This window comes from Gymnodraco acuticeps, unplaced genomic scaffold (assembly GCF_902827175.1).
Source record: "Gymnodraco acuticeps unplaced genomic scaffold, fGymAcu1.1, whole genome shotgun sequence".
In the NCBI taxonomy this organism is placed as follows: Eukaryota; Metazoa; Chordata; class Actinopteri; order Perciformes; family Bathydraconidae; genus Gymnodraco; species Gymnodraco acuticeps.
This window is the reverse complement of record NW_022990047.1, coordinates 3,321,252-3,343,022: the sequence shown is the minus strand read 5'-3', so window position 1 is coordinate 3,343,022 and position 21,771 is coordinate 3,321,252. Positions and strand designations below refer to the sequence as shown.

General features: G+C 43.3%; 1 protein-coding gene across 6 annotated transcripts in view; it reads left to right on the top strand.

Moving 5' to 3' along the window:
* Positions 1–19,602, top strand: part of furinb (furin (paired basic amino acid cleaving enzyme) b) — a 119,296-nt gene extending 99,694 nt beyond the window's left edge. For all 6 annotated transcript variants that reach the window (XM_034215762.1, XM_034215766.1, XM_034215761.1 and 3 more), the window contains exons 7-16: positions 2,086–2,174; positions 4,500–4,672; positions 7,801–8,013; positions 9,664–9,764; positions 11,875–11,978; positions 14,253–14,370; positions 14,592–14,771; positions 14,987–15,114; positions 15,987–16,115; positions 17,449–19,602. In XM_034215762.1, the coding sequence (XP_034071653.1) occupies positions 2,086–2,174; positions 4,500–4,672; positions 7,801–8,013; positions 9,664–9,764; positions 11,875–11,978; positions 14,253–14,370; positions 14,592–14,771; positions 14,987–15,114; positions 15,987–16,115; positions 17,449–18,176 (1,963 nt within the window). In that variant the 3' untranslated portion in view covers positions 18,177–19,602. The remainder of the gene's footprint in view (positions 1–2,085; positions 2,175–4,499; positions 4,673–7,800; positions 8,014–9,663; positions 9,765–11,874; positions 11,979–14,252; positions 14,371–14,591; positions 14,772–14,986; positions 15,115–15,986; positions 16,116–17,448) is intronic.
* Positions 19,603–21,771: the final 2,169 nt, after the last annotated feature.

Below are 21,771 nucleotides of genomic sequence, written 5' to 3'. Positions count from 1 at the left end.
GATGAACTCAAAGATCTAAAACATTTTCTATATAGACAAAAGATGCTGATTAGACAGCATGATTATTGCACAGGTGTGCCTTAGGCTGGCCACAATAAAAGGCCACTCTGAAACGTGCCGTTTTGCTTTATTGGGGGGGTCGGGGGGGTCCGAAAACCAGTCAGTATCTGGTGTGACCACCATTTGCCTCACGCAGTGCAACACATCTCCTTCGCATAGAGTTGATCAGGTTGTTGATTGTGGCCTGTGGAATGTTGGTCCACTCCTCTTCAATGGCTGTGCAAAGTTGCTGGATATTGGCAGGAACTGGAACACGCTGTCGTATACGCCGATCCAGAGCATCCCAAACATGCTCAATGGGTGACATGTCCGGTGAGTATGCTGGCCATGCAAGAACTGGGATGTTTTCAGCCTCCAGGAATTGTGTACAGATCCTTGCAACATGGGGCCGTGCATTATCATGCTGCAACATGAGGTGATGGTCGTGGATGAATGGCACAACAATGGGCCTCAGGATCTCGTCACGGTATCTCTGTGCATTCACAATGCCATCAATAAAATGCACCTGTGTTCGTCGTCCATAACATACGCCTGCCCATACCATAACCCCACCACCACCATGGGCCACTCGATTCACAACATTGACATCAGAAAACCGCTCACCCACACGACGCCACACACACTGTCTGCCATCTGCCCTGAACAGTGAAAACCGGGATTCATCCGTGAAGAGAACACCTCTCCAACGTGCCAGACGCCATCGAATGTGAGCATTTGCCCACTCAAGTCGGTTACGACGACGAACCGGAGTCAGGTCGAGACCCCGATGAGGACGACGAGCATGCAGATGAGCTTCCCTGAGACGGTTTTCTGACAGTTTATGCAGAAATTCTTTGGTTATGCCAACCGATTGTTGCAGCAGCTGTCCGAGTGGCTGGTCTCAGACGATCTTGGAGGTGAACATGCTGGATGTGGAGGTCCTGGGCTGGTGTGGTTACACGTGGTCTGCGGTTGTGAGGCTGGTTGGATGTACTGCCAAATTCTCTGAAACGCCTTTGGAGACGGCTTATGGTTGAGAAATGAACATTCAATTCACGGGCAACAGCTCTGGTGGACATTCCTGCTGTCAGCATGCCAATTGCACGCTCCCTCAAAACTTGCGACATCTGTGGCATTGTGCTGTGTGATAAAACTGAACATTTTTAGAGTGGCCTTTTATTGTGGCCAGCCTAAGGCACACCTGTGCAATAATCATGCTGTCTAATCAGCATCTTGATATGCCACACCTGTGAGGTGGGATGGATTATCTCGGCAAAGGAGAAGTGCTCACAGATTTTTTCAGATTTGTGAACAATATTTGAGAGAAATGGTTATTTTGTGTATATAGAAAATGTTTTAGATCTTTGAGTTCATCTCATGAAAAATGGGAGCAAAAACAAAAGTGTTGCATCTATATTTTTGTTCAGTGTATTAATAAAGAGTGCAACAAAATAGACTTCAATTTACTTTAATCACAATGCGATCCTGCATGGAGTATTATGCTATGTGTCCTTACTTCAGTTCATTGTGGAGGTGTATAAGTAGTCATAATGTATGAGAATCCCTATCATTCCACCTTTTGTTCATATCTTCGACTGCACTGTAACTTTTATCCATGTATTTTTTCTTTTAATGTTTATTTTATTAGCTTTTCTTTTAATGACTGATTTTAAATGCCATTTTCTGTATAGTTATTAAGTAAGTCTTGAATTCTAAAACCACTTTAATGAATAGACTTTTCATTCGGAGAGACATGTTGGCCTCTCTAACACCTATTGTTACATCTCTGAGTCTACTGCAGTGACAAAAGGGCCATTGGGTTTCTGATTCTCTTTTTGACTGTGTTGTATTTTTAGCATCACTTCAGCTTCAGTATTGTTTAAAAGCCCAGCTCAGTTCAGGAGGTGACAAACAATTGCTGGTTTTTCGCTGTCAGTATTCGGTTGAGTTATTGTGATGCTCCTGCTTGATGTGTACATTTCCCATTTGTAATCTTCTTCATATTTTTTGTTTATTAATGTCCTTTGTGACATTGTCTCTTCCCAGACATGGAACTCGATGTGCGGGAGAAGTCGCAGCAGCTGCTAACAACGGCGTGTGCGGTGTGGGTGTGGCCTATAACGCTAAAATTGGAGGTGAGTGAAGCTTACCGTTGGGGTTTTGATTCAGAACAAGTGTTATTAGAAAATAATAATAATTGACATGAGTTCAATATTATTTGAATTAGAAATAATATGCCAAACTAATTAAGGTGGAAGGGAATTGTATTATCTACGCTCCATTACCACCGAGACCTGAATTAGAATCAGCTGTAAGACATTTCAAAGCTGATATCCATTTACTATCTTTTGCATTTGATTGACTCCCTGTTAGATGCACAAGTGAAAGTGTGCAGCAGAGATAGGCTAGTGTCCTGATTTGTTGTCTCTGAGAAAATAGCTTTACCTTTCTGCATGGTTTTGAAAATGAATACATTATGGTTTTGTTCATATTGCTAGAAGAATGCTGAGCAACATGTAGATTTCAGATAAAAGTTGGTGCCGGGGTGAATCTTTTCTAGACTAACCAGCAATTAAAAATATCTCACTCCACCTTAATTTGGCACTAGGCCGTAAACCTCTTTCTTCCGCCAATTAGAAAAAAGCAAGTTTGATTTTTTTAGTGTTCAGTTGAGGCCATTGTGATGCCTTAATTTAGATTTATGTTGATGCCAAGAATACTGTCTTCACGACCCAGTGGACATCTTTTCATACCACTGCGTAAATCCACTCCTTGGATGAAATAAGATTCTTATTACAGGCACTAGTTTGAACTGCCATAAAGCTGTCAGCATGTGCAGATAGAAAATTAAGAAAGAAGACATGCCTTCAGAGGGTTTGATAGAAATCGCACCTGTGATTACAAATTAACTCTGAAATGTTGCTTTTTTTGGCTCCTGAAAATATTTGCACTTGATGAAGTATTCCGCGGAGGCTTTTAGTAACTTTTGTCACCAAACAATCTGTCAGTGACATGTTGGCAGCCAACAAGACTCAGCGGAGCCAATGCAGCCCTGAGCAGCCTTGCTCACAGATGTTACTCATAACTCTCCTTCCTCTTCTTCATTACCATTAATCTCCCGACACAGTTGGCCCTGTTCTCATCAATTACTCCTCTGTGAATCTGTTCATGTCGCCGGGTCACTGCATTGTTTATAAACAGATGTGATTCGCTCCAAAATACCAGGTACAGGCAGTCCGGATCATAGGGGAATCCTAAATGTGTGTATCCTAAGTAATGATTATTGTTTAAAACCCGTAATTGACCCTACTTGGCTCACTCTGCTTCTCCTTTCACACACTGTCCTTGTTTTCCCTTCTGCATTCTCCTACCTGCTACTTTTGACTCGATGGAACCGCAGTAAACCGGCACAGCTGTGTCTTTAATACCAAATCGCCGAGCCGCAGGCAGCTGATGAGAAATTGCTACAATATTGATTATCATTACCGCTTCAATACAGCACAATGCATAATGATCAACGGTGCAAACAGTGTCTATTTAGCAAAGTTAAGCGTCTTTTTATTTTTGTTTGTTTCTTCCAGGCTACTCAGTATTCAAACTTGGGTTACATCAAATCCCCTCGCCAATAGAGTAATTACTGCTTTGGCTACGTCCCTTCTGGCATGTGTTTGTGCCTTCAGGGCAAGCCAGGTAGTCTAGAATGGATTTTTGAAATCTTAATGTGGACACAGTATTGAGGTACGAGGGGGTCCTCTCCCAGTGATGGATCTCATTTGAGGGGGGGTTCATTTCACACCTTTCAACAGCCATTAATGTTCAGAGGGGTGATCTGACGCGGCTCACTTCAAAGGGCCAGACAGAGTTGTGTTCAGGTATGATGAAAGGTGACATTCAGAGCTAGCCTGGGGACACACCAGTCTGTGGTAGGATCTGTAAACTCTCAGCTCATTTTATATCTATATATGTGTACGTGCAGATGTCTCCAAACGTTCTGTATGTTTAGTTGCGGTCACGATTCTAGCCTTCTATGGTTTTACAACCAGCTGGGTTTTTGATTATGCAACGGTAAAATAATGTAGTATCCGTCAGAGCAGCATCTGTGGGTGAAGCTTTGTATGCTTACTCATTAAAAACTGAAACTTTGTGAAGTCTTGTTTTTCCTGTGATGTCTTTTGTTTCTCTGTTATTTGTTTAGCTTATTGAGGCCGATGATAACATGGGAATTTGTCGGTCTGACCGATTTCTTTCACCTTTTATGACAAGTTTTATCTTCTTCCTGTCATCTCTTGCAGAGTTTTTTTTCTTCAGGTTTTGACACCTTCTCACCCATCTGAAGCGAAAATGAATACGCCAAGGATCTCTTTACCATCTGTCATCCTGTCACTCTTTCCACAAAAACGTCTTGTTACGTCTCTCGTGTGGTAACCTAATCTGCGCTGCCTTGCCTGTTAATTTTACAGGAGTTCGCATGTTGGATGGCGAGGTGACAGACGTGGTGGAGGCCCACTCTCTCAGCCTTAACCCGCAGCACATCCACATTTATAGCGCCAGCTGGGGCCCAGAGGACGATGGCAAGTCACTGGATGGCCCCGCCAAGCTGGCTAAAGAGGCTTTCCTACAGGGAATCACCAAGGTCAGTCCCAGCAATACACTTCCAATCTACCCTGTTTACTCTTCTAGCATGACCATTAAACTCACATCAGCTCTTAAAAGTCTTCACATACGCTTGTAGTTGTTTGATATTTTGGGAAATATGCCAATCCCTTTCTTTTATGCAGAGAAATAGATGAGAAGATTGACTGCCATAATGTCTGTAGTGAATATCACACTGAAGCCAGCAGATGGCTAGCTTAGCTTAGACTGAAAACAGCTAGCCTTTTTCTGTGCATAGGGAATTACATCTGCTTACCAGCACCCCTCATGCTCAATAATGTACATGTTACATGTCATCCATCTTATTATACCAAAAGGTGTTAAAACAAGAGGATGTATCAGACTATGTCTCTGCCATTTTAGTTCTGACGTCTGTTTCTCATTAAAACAGGGTTTTCCATAGCATTGCCTTGACAGTAGGGGTTGGGGCAGAGGACAAACTATGGTTAGGTCTCATAGATATAACTGCTGGGGGGTAAAGCTGAGTTGAGGAATAGCTCAAATAAACAATTTGGTGTCTGAGATATGTTTGAGCTCAGGTTGAATCTGGAAGAAAGACATTATCTATTAGGAAGCAAGCAGACATTATATATTAGTAAAGTGTTTTTTAAGCAAACAAGAATATGCTGTGTGAAATACTCAAATGTACCCATGACTTGAAGCTAATACCGTCAGCATCATTTGCAACATTTTGAACTACATCTGTAGCTATATAATGAGCTATTTATCTCATGCCAGCAAGAAAAGGAACCCTTTTCCAGCTCTACAAACATACTGTATCAATATTTAATTGAGGCTATTCCTGAAATACACTGTAGGAAAGGGCAAACTCAAGGTGAGTTTGCTATCTGTTCTCTGCTCTTTAGGTAAGAGTAAGACAAAGTCAAAAGTACGATATATTATCTAAGGATAATGTCATCATTTAGTTTAGGCCAGCATGCTGCAATGAAGGGTATTTGCACGACAGCTAAATGATAAATGTGAGATGTGAGAAAATGGAATGAGAGCAGCAATCACTGATGCAGAACAATAGGTAGACTCAAAGACTGTAATTGACTAATCAATGAATGATACTGCACATTTGTATCTGTGGAAAAGAATGATTTATATGTCACATCCCGAAATGTGAAATGCTGCAAATCTCACGGTGTGAAAGTGAGGAGAAAGTGCCTGACAGCAGCACAACAGGACCTTTCTGGTTCAGCGTGTGTTCTCCTGGCAGCCAGATAACCCCTGGCACCGCAGTGTTATCGTCTGGCCTCTGTAACCTGCAGCGAAGGCAGCGGGGGATCATAAATTGGTCCGGGAAGTCAAGAAGTATTTGCTAAACCTTCAACACTCCTGTGGTATGATACAGTACAATTCAGACAGCATTGGACATAAAGTAGAATACAAATGTCTCCATAAAAATGTGGTAATTTGTGAGATGAAGGAATCCATTAGGGAAAAATAAATTGGCAATCCTAAACTCATTTGAAGTTTGTGTTTAGGTTAAATTGTAAACCTGTAAGGCTTAAAATGTGATGAACGGAGTCAGAGAAAACAGTGATGCAACAACAGTGATAAGGAAGCGACGGTTCCAATATCTTTATTGACCGGGACTGCAAAGCCCAAAAAACTGGAACTGATTATGACAGCCAGGACCTTTTTTTTTGCCAGCCAGACTCAAGTAGGCAGGGAGAAAAAAAAGGCAGAGAATCACAATCTTTACAACCCGAGTAATAAAGCTGTCCTGCGGCTTTGGCCATCAAAACACTCGTTTTTATGATCTTTTTTGTGTTGTTTTGTGTATCTGTGGCTGAGCGAGACGGAGGGAGGAATGGTTTACATCTGTTTTCTCTGACCTTATTAATGTCTGGTTGCCATCAACTGTTGCATTATTCCTGCTCTCAGCATGTGGGAAGTCCCTCCGCTGTCTTTTATCTGTTTCTTTCATAATATGTATTTCTTGGGTTTATTGTTTTGTTTTTGCCGACTTGGTTCAAAGCTCATGTAGAAGACAAGTGGTTATCATATGGCTTCAAATAGGGTTTATGAAATAATTAACTTTAATTGTTTAATGTTCTTCTGACAGGGTGTGATTAATACTGAAGAGAAATGTGAATAATGATGATAATGATACCTTTTTTCACTCTGCAATTTTCCCCAAAAACACTCAAAGTGCTTCACAGAAAAACAAATCAAAGGCAGAGATAATAACAAGGCTTAAGAAAAAAGAAAGTGCTTTCTAAATGCATTGTAGAAAAAGAAGAAGAAGAAAGGCATAATAATCCACAACAACAATAATATGACTAATTAAAAACCCAATTTAAAAAATGTGCCTGTATGTCTTGCACAAAAGGCGGCAGAGGTCGTTCTCCACCCAGAGGCTCTTTCAGAGATGAGGAGTCCCGACTGCAGAGGCCCCGCTGCCCTGTGTCTGCAGCCGGGCCCCGGGGCCGCAGCTGCTCTGCAGACTTCAAGCTGCCGTCAGCAGGTCAGCAGTGTAGGCCGAGCCAGACCATCCAGAGTCAGAAATAAGCTGTAAAACGTAGAAATCGATTGGAAAGGCTAACTCACAGAGGCCAAAATGTTCAAAATGTGCGAATACTTTCTACCACTTGAGAACACCCTGGCAGCTGTATATTGTCCGAGCTGACGGAGGCATATTGATTTCTGGGGCATTTCAGCGATTAAAGAGTTGCAGTAATCTAATCAGCCGCAGACAAATGCATAAAAAAGGATTTGTGCCTTGGAACAAAAGGACGATCTAGCTGGACTAAATGTACGTTTCATACAGTGTCTGTGTTTAAGAGGCATACAGTCTCACTGCCAGATCCTATGTCGTAATTTATCATGCCCCTAAATTACATTCAGCTTGAGGAGATTTAGTAATTACATTTCTTCTGTTTGTTGTATGATGTAATGCGGCAATGAGTCGCCCGGCGTTATGATGTATTAATAAGAGTTGTGCCTCCAGCGGTTCACTGCTTCTGAAGTGACAAGACGTTTAAGCCGCGAGGAAAAACGTCTTTATCATACTTAATGTGTCACGTTTTAACCAGCTCTCTTTTCTCTCAACCTATTCTCTGTGTGTCTATATGTAATGAATGTGTTTGTGTTCCTCAGGGACGTGGCGGGCAAGGCTCCATCTTTGTGTGGGCCTCGGGAAATGGAGGCCGCGAACAGGACAGCTGTAACTGTGACGGCTACACCAACAGCATCTACACCCTCTCCATCAGCAGCACCACGCAGTCCGGCAGCGTGCCGTGGTACAGCGAGCCCTGCTCCTCCACTCTCGCTACGACTTACAGCTCTGGAAACCCGGGGGAGAAACAGATAGTGGGTGTACACACACACACACACACACACACACACACACACACACACACACACACACACACACACACACACACACACACACACACACACACACACACACACACTTCTACTTTGAACATCCCAGATTTTGTGTAGGATTGTTTGAATACTTTGAATATCTAGCACAGAAATAACTTGCGCCTCATACTTTGCTTTGGCCAAAACTCGAGGCCGGTGCATCAGAAATAAACCCTTTTTTTCAAGTGTACTTTTATATTAATATCTTCTCTCACAAATAGGCATAAAACTGTCCAAATCACAGTGAGTGATATGTTACATCAGCGAACAAAGCTTGACAAACACTGAGAGATGCCAGATCCTTCCTTCAAGCTGCTTGTCATCTCAAGAAAGACTTGCCTCAGGGTCATAAAATAACATAAAGCAGACATAAATCTGCCATGGCCTCTAAAATACACCAGAGGCATGCTTCAAGCAAGCGAACACAACTCATGAAATAGATTAAATTGAAGTCACTTTAAAATACGACTGCTGTTGTATTGCTGCTGTAGTTGCCATAAGCCACCATTTGTTGTATCAGTGAGTTCATACAGCTTTCGTCTATCCAGAACGAGGATTTATCTTCACTTTGGCAGATTTTCATGTTTGGTACATTTGTATCTACAGTGTCAAGTTACAACTAGAGCAGGGACCCAGGCTTTTAAACAAATCATACTTGACTCACAAGAAGCTTGTGTAGGATAGATTTGGTCTCCTGACACCTTGTGAGGTACTGGTTGTGTGTAACTGAGTAATAAGAAACTGCTAGGGTATTACTTGCTTGTTAAAGCCACAAACAAAATCAGTCTAGGGCAGCAACTAACTTGTATTAAATGATAGGTTAATATGCATATATTTTGTGATTATTTTTAAGTATAAAATGTCACAATATAGTTAACATTTCCCATCAAAGGTTCCTAGGTGAACTTGTCAAAAACCCCACCAAAAATTATTTGTATTGTTAAAAGAATAATTTAAATCAGAAAAAGCAGCGTTTATTTTCATGAGAAATAAAGAATGACGTGAATGCACATAAGAAATGAGTAATGAATGATGTCATTGTTTTATCTAGTACCTATATCTACTAGGTGGCCTTTGCAAACACCTCCTATCATTTTCTCCTCGGACACATGGATTTATTGCCACGAGTAATGGCCATTAGTGCCACAATCTGTCATGCCAAGAGTTACCAACTTAGGAATCCGTCCCTAACCTTCAGCGCTCTCCTTGCCCTCTCTTGCTTCTTGTCATTCCCGCCGTGTCCCCGCCGTGACCCAGACAGGCCTCATTAGCTTTCTGGCGTTGGCCGTGACTGAGTGCACCCGGAGTGCGGACATACTTTGTTTCAACACCCGACCTTACGGGGCTGATTTGGCTGACATTCAGTGACCCTTTGGCTGGGATCCATCGGCCTGAGACTGAATCTACCGGATCATTCTCTCCGCCTCCCCACCTCCTCTGATTGCTGCAGGCAAATCTCCCTTCATCACCCTCCCTCCCCTTTTCCACCCTCCCTCCCCCTGATCTGCACTCATGCTGATGTGGGAAAGTCAATGTGTCATATTACCTGTGTCTAACCTTCTGTATTTTCTGTGCACCCTCCCTGTCTCCAAGGTGACCACAGACCTGAGGCAGAAATGCACAGACTCTCACACGGGGACGTCGGCCTCGGCCCCGCTGGCTGCTGGGATCATCGCTCTGGCTCTGGAGGCTAAGTGAGTGAGAACAGCACAACCTCGTCCTATAATAAAGCTAGTTTTCAACCCTGTAGCCTTCTACAGCATGCACATTTTGAATTGTGTTTTATTGTAAACTTTAGTTGCTATGCTCATGGGAAGTGTGTATGTGCGCGAACAGACGTCTGGGAGTCGACATTGGCCTAAATCCAAGCCCACAGATTATTTCCTCAGCAAATGAAGCTTTTGATAATCAGTTAATTAGCCACACAAATCAGCAGCGGCAGCCCACACAGACATCTAGATACCTGTAGGGCTGGCAGTGAAGATTTTAAACTGGAATCTCTCATTATCGCTCACTCAGGAGTGTCAGAATCCAAGTTTCTGTCAGCAGCGTTAATGTGTTCTCCATTATGTCCGTATCTGCAGTCATATCTCGCAGTGCGTAGAGTCCTCTTATCAGCCAGCCGTCCCATACTCTGCATAATTCACTTAATTTCCACATTAACGTGCCGCTGACAGGTGTCAAAATGAAATCAGGATTACCTCCCAGTGTTCACATCAGGTTTACATTCGCAGAGCCTGGTTTATCTCACTTCTGATATCATGAGAGAAGGGCACTGAGTGACAGACCCCGAAGTTTACCCCACAAAGACTATCTCTCGCTTTTTCACATCAGAGTGGAGTCAGCGTCTGCTCCCCTCCCGACAGGCAGTCGTAATAACAGGGAGCTGCTTTATCAGACTGGGACCAAACTGGAGTTCACAGAGATGGAATCATTTAATAGGCTGAGAGTTTTGGCTTTCTGCTGTTTTATTATTTTATTATTCCCCCCCCCCTTTGGCTCCTGGTTGAGGTGACATTGAGTAGATGGGGGTGGGGGGTTGGGGGGGGGATCTTGTCCATTAATAACACATGAGAGGATATGAGATGTGAATGCTGATGCGGAGCACGGCGGAGATGATGCGCAACAGTGCAATTTCTATTTCTGTCGTGTTGCACTCTGTAAGCAATGTGATTCACGGTTTGATTATCGTAAACCACCGAGCAGGGTTTTCTCCTTCATTTTTGACATTTTCTCGGAATGTTTCCCTGCTGCGCCTAATAATAAATACATAATACAAAAACACTTTTTTATTGGGCTTCTACTGTGTGGAAGGTGACCTCATTCCCCAATCCCCGACCCCATTAGAAACTATCATTACAGAGAGGTCTAGACTCGGTCCTCTGCAGTGTTCTAGCCAATGTTTTACAATGTTCCCTGCCCTTAAACACCATAGGTTAAACTTATGATGTAGCTTTAGTGTTAAACCATAATGTGAGCCCCTACCTTTGTTATGGATGACTGACACACACCTCAGGGCTTCCTCTAAGTTTCAATATTATATTTCAGAAATGTATAGCTGTCATCCTCACTGTATATGCTCAGGTGGATCATATTTCAGGTGTGTCTACAGCAGGGGTGTCCAAACTGCGGCCTGGGGGCCAAATGTGGCCCGCGTGCCATTTTGAATCGGCCCTCAGCAAATTCAAAAAGTATAATGGAGTATGCCCACAAATGAAACTTGTCTTGTATTATACTTCTTAAATAAAGATGAAAACAGATATTAAACAGTAGTATTCATGTGTTGATAAGCCCACTTTTCAAACAAATTCAGTCTATTCAAGTTGAAAACATTTTCAATATCATATCAAATCTAAGCTGATAAGAAAAAAGCCCAATCACTTATTTTCATAACACGCTTGAAATAAACTCTTCCTATTTCCTCTTATAAGCAATCTTAGGCTTCTGTTTTAAGGAATGAGCTGCTAACAAAATAAATGAAACCCAATGGAGAGCTGTTGTTTTTTCTTAAAGCATATTCAAGTATTAAACATAATTTACTTACATTTGATTAATTTTGCTAACATATGAGGCAATATACCTCTAGTGAGTGGCCCAGCCCTTCGTATATTTTCTGTATGTGGCCCTTTGTGAAAAGAGTGTGGACACCCCTGGTCTCCAGACTCCTGACCTTCTATATCCCTCATCTCCTCATATTTCCTCCGCTGTATTGTCGAACAGTCGAGGTCAGCGAAACCTGTGTGTATTGTTTAATAATGTGCATAATACCTTCAGCTATTACATCTCCTTCCTGTGTCCCTGCAGTATGAACCTGACCTGGAGGGACATGCAGCACCTGGTGGTGAGGACGTCCCGGCCCGGACACCTCAGCGCCGGAGACTGGAAGACCAACGGGGGGGGGCGCAGAGGTAGAGGCCGACGAGTCGAAATCCAGCACAGATATTTATAGTTTATTGTGTCATATTTGAGCACAGAAAAAGTGTTTCTAGCACATGCGTTATACAATGAAACTCTATTTTGAATTGGTAAATTGCTGTTATTCACATAAGCACACAATAACCACCTTTCACTCAGACCCCCTGCTCTGAGAGCTATCACGTTGGCCTTCATGTTCCACTACCTTTTTTTCCCTTTTGCAACAATGTGATGACAGAACAAGGTCGACCATCTTGACAAAGCGTTACATTATGCCCTAATTTCAGCCAATTAAAAAATGTGTGTCAAATGTGTTACTTCTCCACTCTAATTGCTAATCCTGTTTCTTGTTTGCTACAATATACATATAATCTCAGTAAATAATTTATATTTCATATTTTTCTGGCTTCATTTTAAAGCATATTTGCATGAAGCAGTAATGTCAGTGTGCAGGCAGAGCAGACGTTCTCATTGAGTCATACAACAGTCTATGCAACACAAGACCTCTGACTCTGAACGACAACACCATTAGCTTCACGGCTTCTTATCCGATTTACAAACATGAACACACGTCTTGTCCTTGGCCACCAAACAATCATTCACCTGAGAAGTGCACCACTGACGTCCTTTCCAGCCTCGTTAACTAAATAGCTGGTAATGGCAGCACACAAAAAGTGGAGTCAGCAACTGTAATCCAATACACTTTTTGTCAAATTCAGCGAATATCTCCTCACAGTCCTTGAGCTGTCTATCTGTTTGTGCGCTGCTGTACACAACACTATTCCAGCCAATCAGCAGCAGGGGGTGTTCATGCTCATGCACGGCACAGGGGAGAGGCCTTGGATGTATAAGCAGAGGCAGTGGGAGCTAAGGGGTTGCTAAATTCAGAGGGTAGTACATGTTTAGGTGTTGGAATCTGCTGAATTATTGATATCAAGAAGGCTCCACCTTTAGAAAAAACCTTTAACATTATTTTTGCCTCGAACCAGAGATGGCAAAAGTACACACATCCTTTACTCAAGTAGAAGTACAGATACTCGTGTTTAAAAATACTCTGGCAAAAATAGAAGTACTGACTAAACTTCTTTACTCAAGTAAAAGTAAAGGAGTATGGGCTTCGAAATGTACTTAAGTAAAAAGTACGCATAACTACCATCTGTTTTAAAGAGTAACTGACCTCCCTTTATATTAATAGAACAATAATGTTATTGTTAGCTAATGAATGTTTCGATGCTGAACAACGGCAAAATTACAACGATTTCATTGGTCCCTCGTCTTTGGAGAAGACCAGGAAATGATGGATACACGGATCGTGTTCAAATCAATAGGAATGCAATGACTCTAAATAATAATTGTTAGGGAATAATTTGCTTAGGTATTCAACCTTTGACACAGTTCATAATTTTCTCCTCTCACTGTCTCCTTTCTCATAGCATAGGTCTACGGCCTTGAGTACTGCTGCTATCTCTCTTAAGGAGGAGCAGCTTGGGAGCATTGTTGTTGCCAGTCTATGACAGAGCATAAGCCGCCATGAGGTAGTTTACTGTTCAGGGACGTAGGTTCCCTGGCACGCATTCTTTTCTATGGACGATAGCTCTTGTTAGATTCAGGGTCCATAATTGTTTAGTCTCACTGATGAAGAATGTTGATTATTACACTCCAAACTAGTTAAAACCTCGAGCTACAGAAAGAGTTCTTCAGAATTGGTTTGGCAACCGCTGTGTCAACTCGTGACACACCACCTGTCTTGTCAGTTCTCCGGCCGTAACTCCAAATAAACCACCAGTGTTTGCCATCAAAGCTCCAGCTCTCCTCGTGTCTCTCTGAGTCCTGACTCTCCATTGCTACAGAAGTTTCCCCCACAATAATGATCAGGCCACCAAACACAGATTAAAACTAGAGTAACTAACCTGTTTTGAAAATGTAAGAAGTAGAAAGTACAGGTATTTGTGTTAAAAATGTAAGAAGTAAAAGTAAAAAGTCGTAAAATAAGTAGTGGAGTAAAGTGCTGATACCAGAAAAATGTACCGAAGTATTTGTACTCCACTACTTCCCACCTCTGCCTAGAACTGTAAGGAATGGATGTCAACATTTAGATTTTGGGTAAATAGAAAACTACATTTATGATAGCGGGCTCAGTATTTACAATTCAAACTAACGGCATAGTATAACAATAAAGAGCTGATCTTTAAATGACAGTCATTTCCCTTTATGTGATGTTATCTCCCACCAAGCTGCTGTTCTCATTATTTGTTCTCTGTCCACAGTGAGCCATTCGTACGGATACGGGCTTCTGGATGCAGGCGCCATGGTGTCCTTGGCTCAGAACTGGACCACAGTGGGGCCGCAGCATCAGTGTGTTCTCAACATGCTCACAGAACCGAGGTAAGGAGAGTCACTTGAAGCTCCGTTTCTATTTGTGTGTAAACAACAGTGTCATTATGAGCACTTCCTGTTTATCATGCAGCTCAGGCTGATAGATGTGACCGTATTCTCCTCGGAGCTGGGGACAGTCCCGTAGATTTGCAACACAGCGCTATTGTCCGTGTCCATTTCTTGAGTTCACACAACATTAACCGCCCCCCCCCCCCCCCCCCCCCCTTCAGGGACATCGGGAACAAGCTGGTGTTCAGCAAGAGCGTGGATGGCTGCTGGGGACGACCGGAGTACGTTAACTCTGTGGAACACGTTCAGGCTCGCCTAACCCTCTCACACAACCAGAGAGGGAAATTGGCCATTCATCTCATTAGCCCACTGGGCACTCGATCCACCTTGCTGTTCCCCAGGTACACCGTAAAACACACATCTGTACACACCAGCAGAGAGCCATGATATCAATCTCTCTTCCCTCTGTCTCTTCCACACACGGAGACAAACCTAATGTGCATGTTCCTCATTGTTATCTCTGCACAGACTCTCCCACTGGTATACTCTTCGGGAAAGAAACACAACCTCTGCATTCCACCATGTCTCAAACAACTTGTCTCACATTTTCTGTCAGGCCCAATGACTTCTCCTCAGAGGGATTCAACGACTGGGCCTTCATGACCACCCACTCATGGGGCGAGGACCCTCAAGGGGAATGGACACTGGAAATAGAAAACGTGGCAGCTAATGGACGTGACTATGGTAACCTCACTCATCGCCGTTAATTGTTCACTCTGGTCACATCACATCATGCCAACATGCGCTGCCCCCTCATTAACTAGAGTTTTCGTGCATATGTTCGTGCTTCTTCAAATATCCTCCGCTTTTTCTGTCTCCCTCTTATGATTCGGTTTATACAAATGTTCTTTGTTACCAGGGGAAAAGCACTTATATGCAGATTAAAACGTTGCAGCTGCTGGACTGAGAAATATTCTTGTGCAAGAAACTTGTTGGCACACTTTTGATTATAAATGTATTGAGAAGCCAGCAAATGTAGAGTTTCAAAATTATCCAACTAAAAAAGAACGGTGCCAAGTCTTTTTTTAATACAAGCTGTTAGCAGCACAAGCTCCCAACGTCACTAAATCTAACCCAGTTGGCAACACTCTCACAAAATCATCATTATGAATGTAAACATATCATACGAAGCATAAACAACAAACATATAGCAGTTAGAGTATTTGATTAATTGAATGCTGTAGGTCCATTGCTTTCAAAAATGCTCCTAAAATACATTTCCAACCCTATAGCTTTAAGCATATTTTTAGCTGGTTTCGGGCTGCATTTCTTTCAAAAGGCAAAACAGCAGCATATTGTCAAGAAGAGTTAACTCGTTAAAGACCTCTGTGTCTTTGTTTATTCTGAGCTGCCGAAAAAAAAAGATGGGAAGGCATCTCTTCCTCCGCTGCTGTGTTTGGGTCCGCTCTCATCACTTGTTTCTTTGTTCTTCCACCCCCATATCCTCTTCTCAGCCAGTTCACACTGTTACCTCTCTGAGAGGTGTTCAATTGATATTTTCTTCCATAGCCTAATTCCTCCTCCCCCTCCTCCTCCTGTCTCTCTGTCTCATTCAGCTGTGTTAAGTCAGTTCACCCTCATCCTGTGGGGTACCGGACCCAGCGTCATCAACCCCTCGTCTTCGGACTTCCCTCGGCCGTCCAACAACAGCTGCAAGACGTTTGACGCCCAGCAGATCTGTATCGGTGAGATTCACGCACCAACTTTCAACAGGAGCCACTTTAGAGGAGTGGGCTCATTTGTATTGGCGCCGGTACTCACTCGTTGTTACAAAACAGGCTTTTGGTCAGACAGTGTTAGGTATTTCCACTTGTGAAAACGCTAATGTTGTGAATACAGATTGCCCATTTTCATTCCTCTTTAGCATTTGTTTACGAGCGCACATTGCCATGTTATGTTAGTTTGAATCATTGAGTGTGGGACGTATGGAGGAACAGCAGGGGACATTCAAACTGCGTCAGTGCGAGAGGTGCTACGTTGTCAACAAACGCTCGGGAGGATGACTCCCTCATTAAGAGGAAGATTAGGTCGGAAGCTTCATCCTGCTTCTGAGCATTTCACACACTTTCTTATTCATCGTTCCAGACTCCTTCATAATTTAGTTCAAATCTACATTTTAAGAGTCAGTGGTAACACTTTGTTCACACTTTGTACAGGGCTTCAGATCTGAAGGATGCTTTGTAATTGGCAATAATTATACGGGGGGGGGGTAAAGGACACAACGTTCATTTCGTCACATCTTCCATTTACTGATTGTGCCTTCATTTAACAAATGAACCATCTTGTCAGTGCACTGAGGATGAGTGCAATATGGAATTATGTTTCTGCAAAGTGTTAAATAAATGGCAAGCATACATTTAAATAAATATGAAGAATATGACAGTATTTCTAACTAAAAGGAAAATACAATTGGTTTAAATTGATTTTATGGTTCTACTCAAGGCAAGGTTAAGACATGTTTTGGAATTCAACAACTGCTTATCGACTATGTGAGCTCAACAGCTACGTACAGTCACTATTATTTCAATTCCTAAACATCAAAATGATTGAATAATTTAGTTTGCTGTCTCTGAATGTTCTCTTTCTCTTTTCCCTCTAGATTATCACTTGACCCTTTAAGTTAATTCACAAGAAAAAAATACCATTAATGTGTCAGTTCCAGCTTCTTAAATATGAGACTGCTGTTTTTTTTTTGGCTGGAAATTGTGCTTGTCTTACAAACAATTGTATTAGTTTGAGACTGAAACAAAAGACAAATCTGAGGAGAGCAATTTGGGCTCTGGAAAATAGAGATTTGCCAATGTATTAATCAAGAACACCAAGCATTGGATGGTTTCAGCTTTTAAAAATAAGAGGTTCTGCTGGTTTCCCAGAAGAAAATTGTGCCATTTTCGACTGCAGTTAATTTATAAACATCTACTATTAAATGATGTGGTTATTTTCAGTTAACTTCAGGGGAAATGTTGGTTATTTTATTGAACTGCATGTGACCCAACCTCCCTTTCCCCCCCCCCTCAGAGTGCAGCCCCGGCTCCTCCCTCTTCCTGCAGGGCTGTGTGAAGCTGTGTCCTCCGGGCTTCTCCTCCGGTCCCCAGCTCCTGAACCTCTCCCTGGAGAACTGGGTGGACCTGTCCTCGGTGCAGGCCTGCCTGCCCTGCAGCAACGCCTGCCTCACCTGCTCCGGCAGCGGCCCCACAGACTGCCTGTCCTGCCCCCCCCACAGCCACCTGGTGCTCACCTCCTGCCTGCACCAGAACCAGGTGCAGCGCAAGTCCCCTCTGGCTGGGGGGCTGCAGGGGGACGAAGCCCCCTCAGAGCAGGAGACTCCAGCAGCAGCAGCAGCAGCAGCAGCAGCAGCAGATGACAGCGGAGAGGGGGAGGAGCCTCCGGGGATCAACGTAGCTCCGTCCAATCAGCTGCCTGTGGTGGTGGCCGTGCTCAGCTGTGCCTTCATCCTGGCTGCCTTCGCCGGGGTCTTCCTCTTGCTGCAGATGCGCTCAGGGGGCTTTTCTCTGGGCTGGAGGACCAAACTGCCCTCTGTGTATTCAGAGAGCAGGGGGGTGCGGGTGGGCTTCGGGTTTGGTTTCGGCCCAGGACAGGAGAGGAAGGCCCGGATATGCTACAAGGGGATACCCACTGTGTGGGGGGACGAGGACACCATCACCTACCAGTCTGAATCAGACAGCGAGGAGGGGGACGGGCACAGCGAGAGGACAGCTTTCATCAGGACTCAGAGCCTGATCTAGAATCAGCCTTTAGAGCTGACTGTGCTGAGCTGAGACATGAAGGAGGATCACACAAACACAGGCCTTACTGTCCGACAGCACATCAATTTTTTCATGTATTTATTAATGTATCTTATTTGATTTATATTTTGATGTCAGATGTATTCATTATGCACCTTCATCACCAATTTGAGGTGTTATGCAACAATGTTACTTATTTATTTATTTGATGATCTGCTTGAGCATATTTTGACCAATTTGTGGAAGGCGTTTTATAGAAATGTGGTATTGCACTCCTTTTTGTTTGTGGGCTTAAAGGAAGAAGAAATTGAGGAAATATGTCAAAATCAAAGCAGCAGAGGCTGAGATATCCTGGATTCTATTCCAAAGTAAACATCTAAAACCCTGAATCCCATAATGCAATTCAAAAGCACCTTTTGTAAGCTCCCTCTGCCTGGTTAATGCCCTTTTTTTTTAAATAAAACTCCACACCCCCAGTTTCTGAAATAGCACTGTTGTCTTGGAGCTCTGATGACTTTATCAGGCTTATTTATTCAGACTTGTGAAAGCTCCTCCAGAAGTATAGAGGAACAATATACAGCCCTGACAGGCTGAGGAGTACGCTCTGGAGAGGGAAGTGAACTCCATGTTTAAGATGTCTGGAGTGCTTCTCTGAGCCAGCAGCGTGCATTTCTTTCTGAGCTATGCATTGATTCATCCCCAACACAAACACCTGGCCCTCAGCACAGGCACATAATAAATTGGAGATATATTTTTATCAGATTGCTTGGCAGATTGGGCCAGCGGTCGTGAAGTTGACAGCGTTGTTCATTAATAGTAAGAACACTTTAAATTGAAGATTTCTGCGGCGTACTGGGACGGCATAATAAAACATCCCGCCGGCTGTTTGATAAGCAGGAAACTGTGGGATGCTCTGTTTTCAATCATGTCCCAGAGGGAATTGCCACCGCAGCACAGACGTATCAGATATATTAGTCATAAAATCTCATTGAGTTGTTGTGGAGTAGCACTGTTTTTGGGTGAAATGAAGATACACTTAGCCCTAAACTGCTCAGCTGACATGAACTACTTTCTTCCTCCTGGTAGCTGACAGTAAGAAATGAGATCATTTCCCACTTAATTTTCCCCACAGAGCATATTGATTTGGGGCTCCTCTCCCAGGACGTCAGGGAAAACTCCTTCCTTTTCTATTATGAGCGCGGCGCGCCATACGTTGATAAACAAACACGTGCTTTATGTCCTAATCTAGAACTAGCTACGTACAGTCAAAGCCTTTGGATTTTAAGTCTAAAATGAAGTCATGATATCTTGTACAGCATTTTCTATGTTTGTTTTATATCCTTTTTTATTTAACTGACAATGGATGTTAATATTGTGGAGATCAGTTTCACGCTGGAATAAAACCAATTTTGCTGTTGCATAGTAAGTGTGTGCCAGATTTCTTAAACTTTTAGTGTTTTATGCATCTCATTCTCAGCCCCTGACACACAAAGGGAGATAGCAGATGGTTCATCACTTCTTCATGGCGGTATATCTCGTAGCTAGTGTGTTCCCTTCACTCCAGGCGTTTAGCTTTAACAGGGTGCCAGGGTTTTCTCTTCTCCTCGCTCTCCAATGCAGGGAGTTTGATGCCAAAAAGCCCTGAAGAAAACGTTTTTCTCCAGCTTCAACATGGTGGCCCCTTAAAGTTGAAATAGAAATAAATGGAGACGGTTTGTATGCACACGGGGAAATAATAGCAGGCAGCTGTTGCAGCTTTGTTCATTAGTCGCTTCCCTTTGTATCCGCCTCTGCAGAGCCAGGTAACTGGGTTCATGGGTGAAGGTACATTCATTCAGTGGCCCATAATTAGATCTGCCGGGAGAACAGGCTGCACAATCCAGTGAACCTCCGGTGTCTCTTGCTTTTTTATTATAAATGCATGTGGGAAAATAACCGTGTGCGTAAATTAGTGTTTTTATTTATTATTTGTATCCAGATGGGTTTGAAAGTCTTTTGTCTGCCGATTCATACCTGCATTTTCAGTTTCTGAGAGCTGGTTTTCACTGTCTTCCATTTATGTGCTTTAGCTTACGTATTATTAGCAGTCATGTTCTGTGCCATGCTGTCCACTAAATCATGCTTGGCAACAAGAAACATGACATTAATTGAACCAACAAATCAGAGAGCCATTAGCTGATTTCACATTCAAATCAATTGGACACTGAGATTCCAGTCTCATTATTCCAGCTGGTCAAACATTATCCAATCTGATGCTCAGGCATACAGCCGACTTTCAGTTTCCCTTCCAATTTTCTCACAGAGGGGTTGAGAAAATAGTCGGCTCCAGTGATCAGTCTCAAGCAGCCATCCTTTCTGCTCTGGTCCCTAATCCATTTTTATGAAGCTTCAACAAAGAAACAGGACTTTTGGAGTTCTTGTCGTGTTCAACACTGTCTCTGATGCCTTTGTCTGAGAGGTGAACACAATGGTGGACACATGCCGAGGTAACTACCTGTGATTTTAAAGCTGCTCAGTTCTATGTCAGGTTGACGCTGGAAACACTGGACAGCCTCAGAGATATTTATAATACTTATCTGACAGGAATCATCTGTAGGCACAGCCTGTACTGACTCAATGCTGCCCCCTACTGATAGAGATGTAATCTTTGGATGAAAAAAACCAGCATGAAAACACAGATTCACCAGAGCTTTAGAGACTGAAACAAATCTAATTGCTTTTAGATAAAGAGAAACGTTTTTGTCCTTTAATTTGGATCTTTATTCAATCCCCATCTCCTCTGTTCTACTGCAGTTTGATCCATCATGAATACACAAGTACAAAAGAGACCATGCCCTCATATATTACCTCTGAACAAACAGAGCACATTCTGAAAATATACATACAGAGACGCAGGAGGGAAGGTTGTGACGAGGTCAAACAGAGGAGAAAGTGCAATTTAGGATGCAGTGAAGTCTGTTCTGAAGCAGCTGGAGGGGAGGCGGGCTACAGTGCAGACAGAGAGCAGAATGTATTGAGAGCAGCCAGAGGGCCAGAGGGCAACACAGCTGCAGACATCAGGCCAGAGGGCAACACAGCTGCAGACCTCAGGCCAGAGGGCAACACAGCTGCAGACATCAGGCCAGAGGGCAACACAGCTGCAGACCTCAGGCCAGAGGGCAACACAGCTGCAGACCTCAGGCCAGAGGGCAACACAGCTGCAGACCTCCTGTGGGAAATGAAGACGAAAAACTGTGGGGAGACGGTGGGGCAGTACAAAGTGGGACACAGGTGGGCTGCGGGATGTCCGGGCGCCGCTTTGGACACGGGTGACAACATCCTCCACGGTCGCTGTGGATGCACACCAGAAAAAGGATGAGAGCCTCAGGATAAGAAGCCCCGTGTGTGGCGCTGCAGCTCAGTTGAAGGAAATTAGTTGTCTCTGTGTTGAGGATCCCTGTGTACGGTTAGATAAGACTCGTCTTTTTAAAGGGTCAGTACACCCACATTACACAAATATCTAAGAATGTTAGTCATTAATCACAGTGGTTGACATGCAGGCAGTTTTGGGTTTATGTGTCGTTTTAGGAGGAATCCCTTTCTAAACCACCAATTG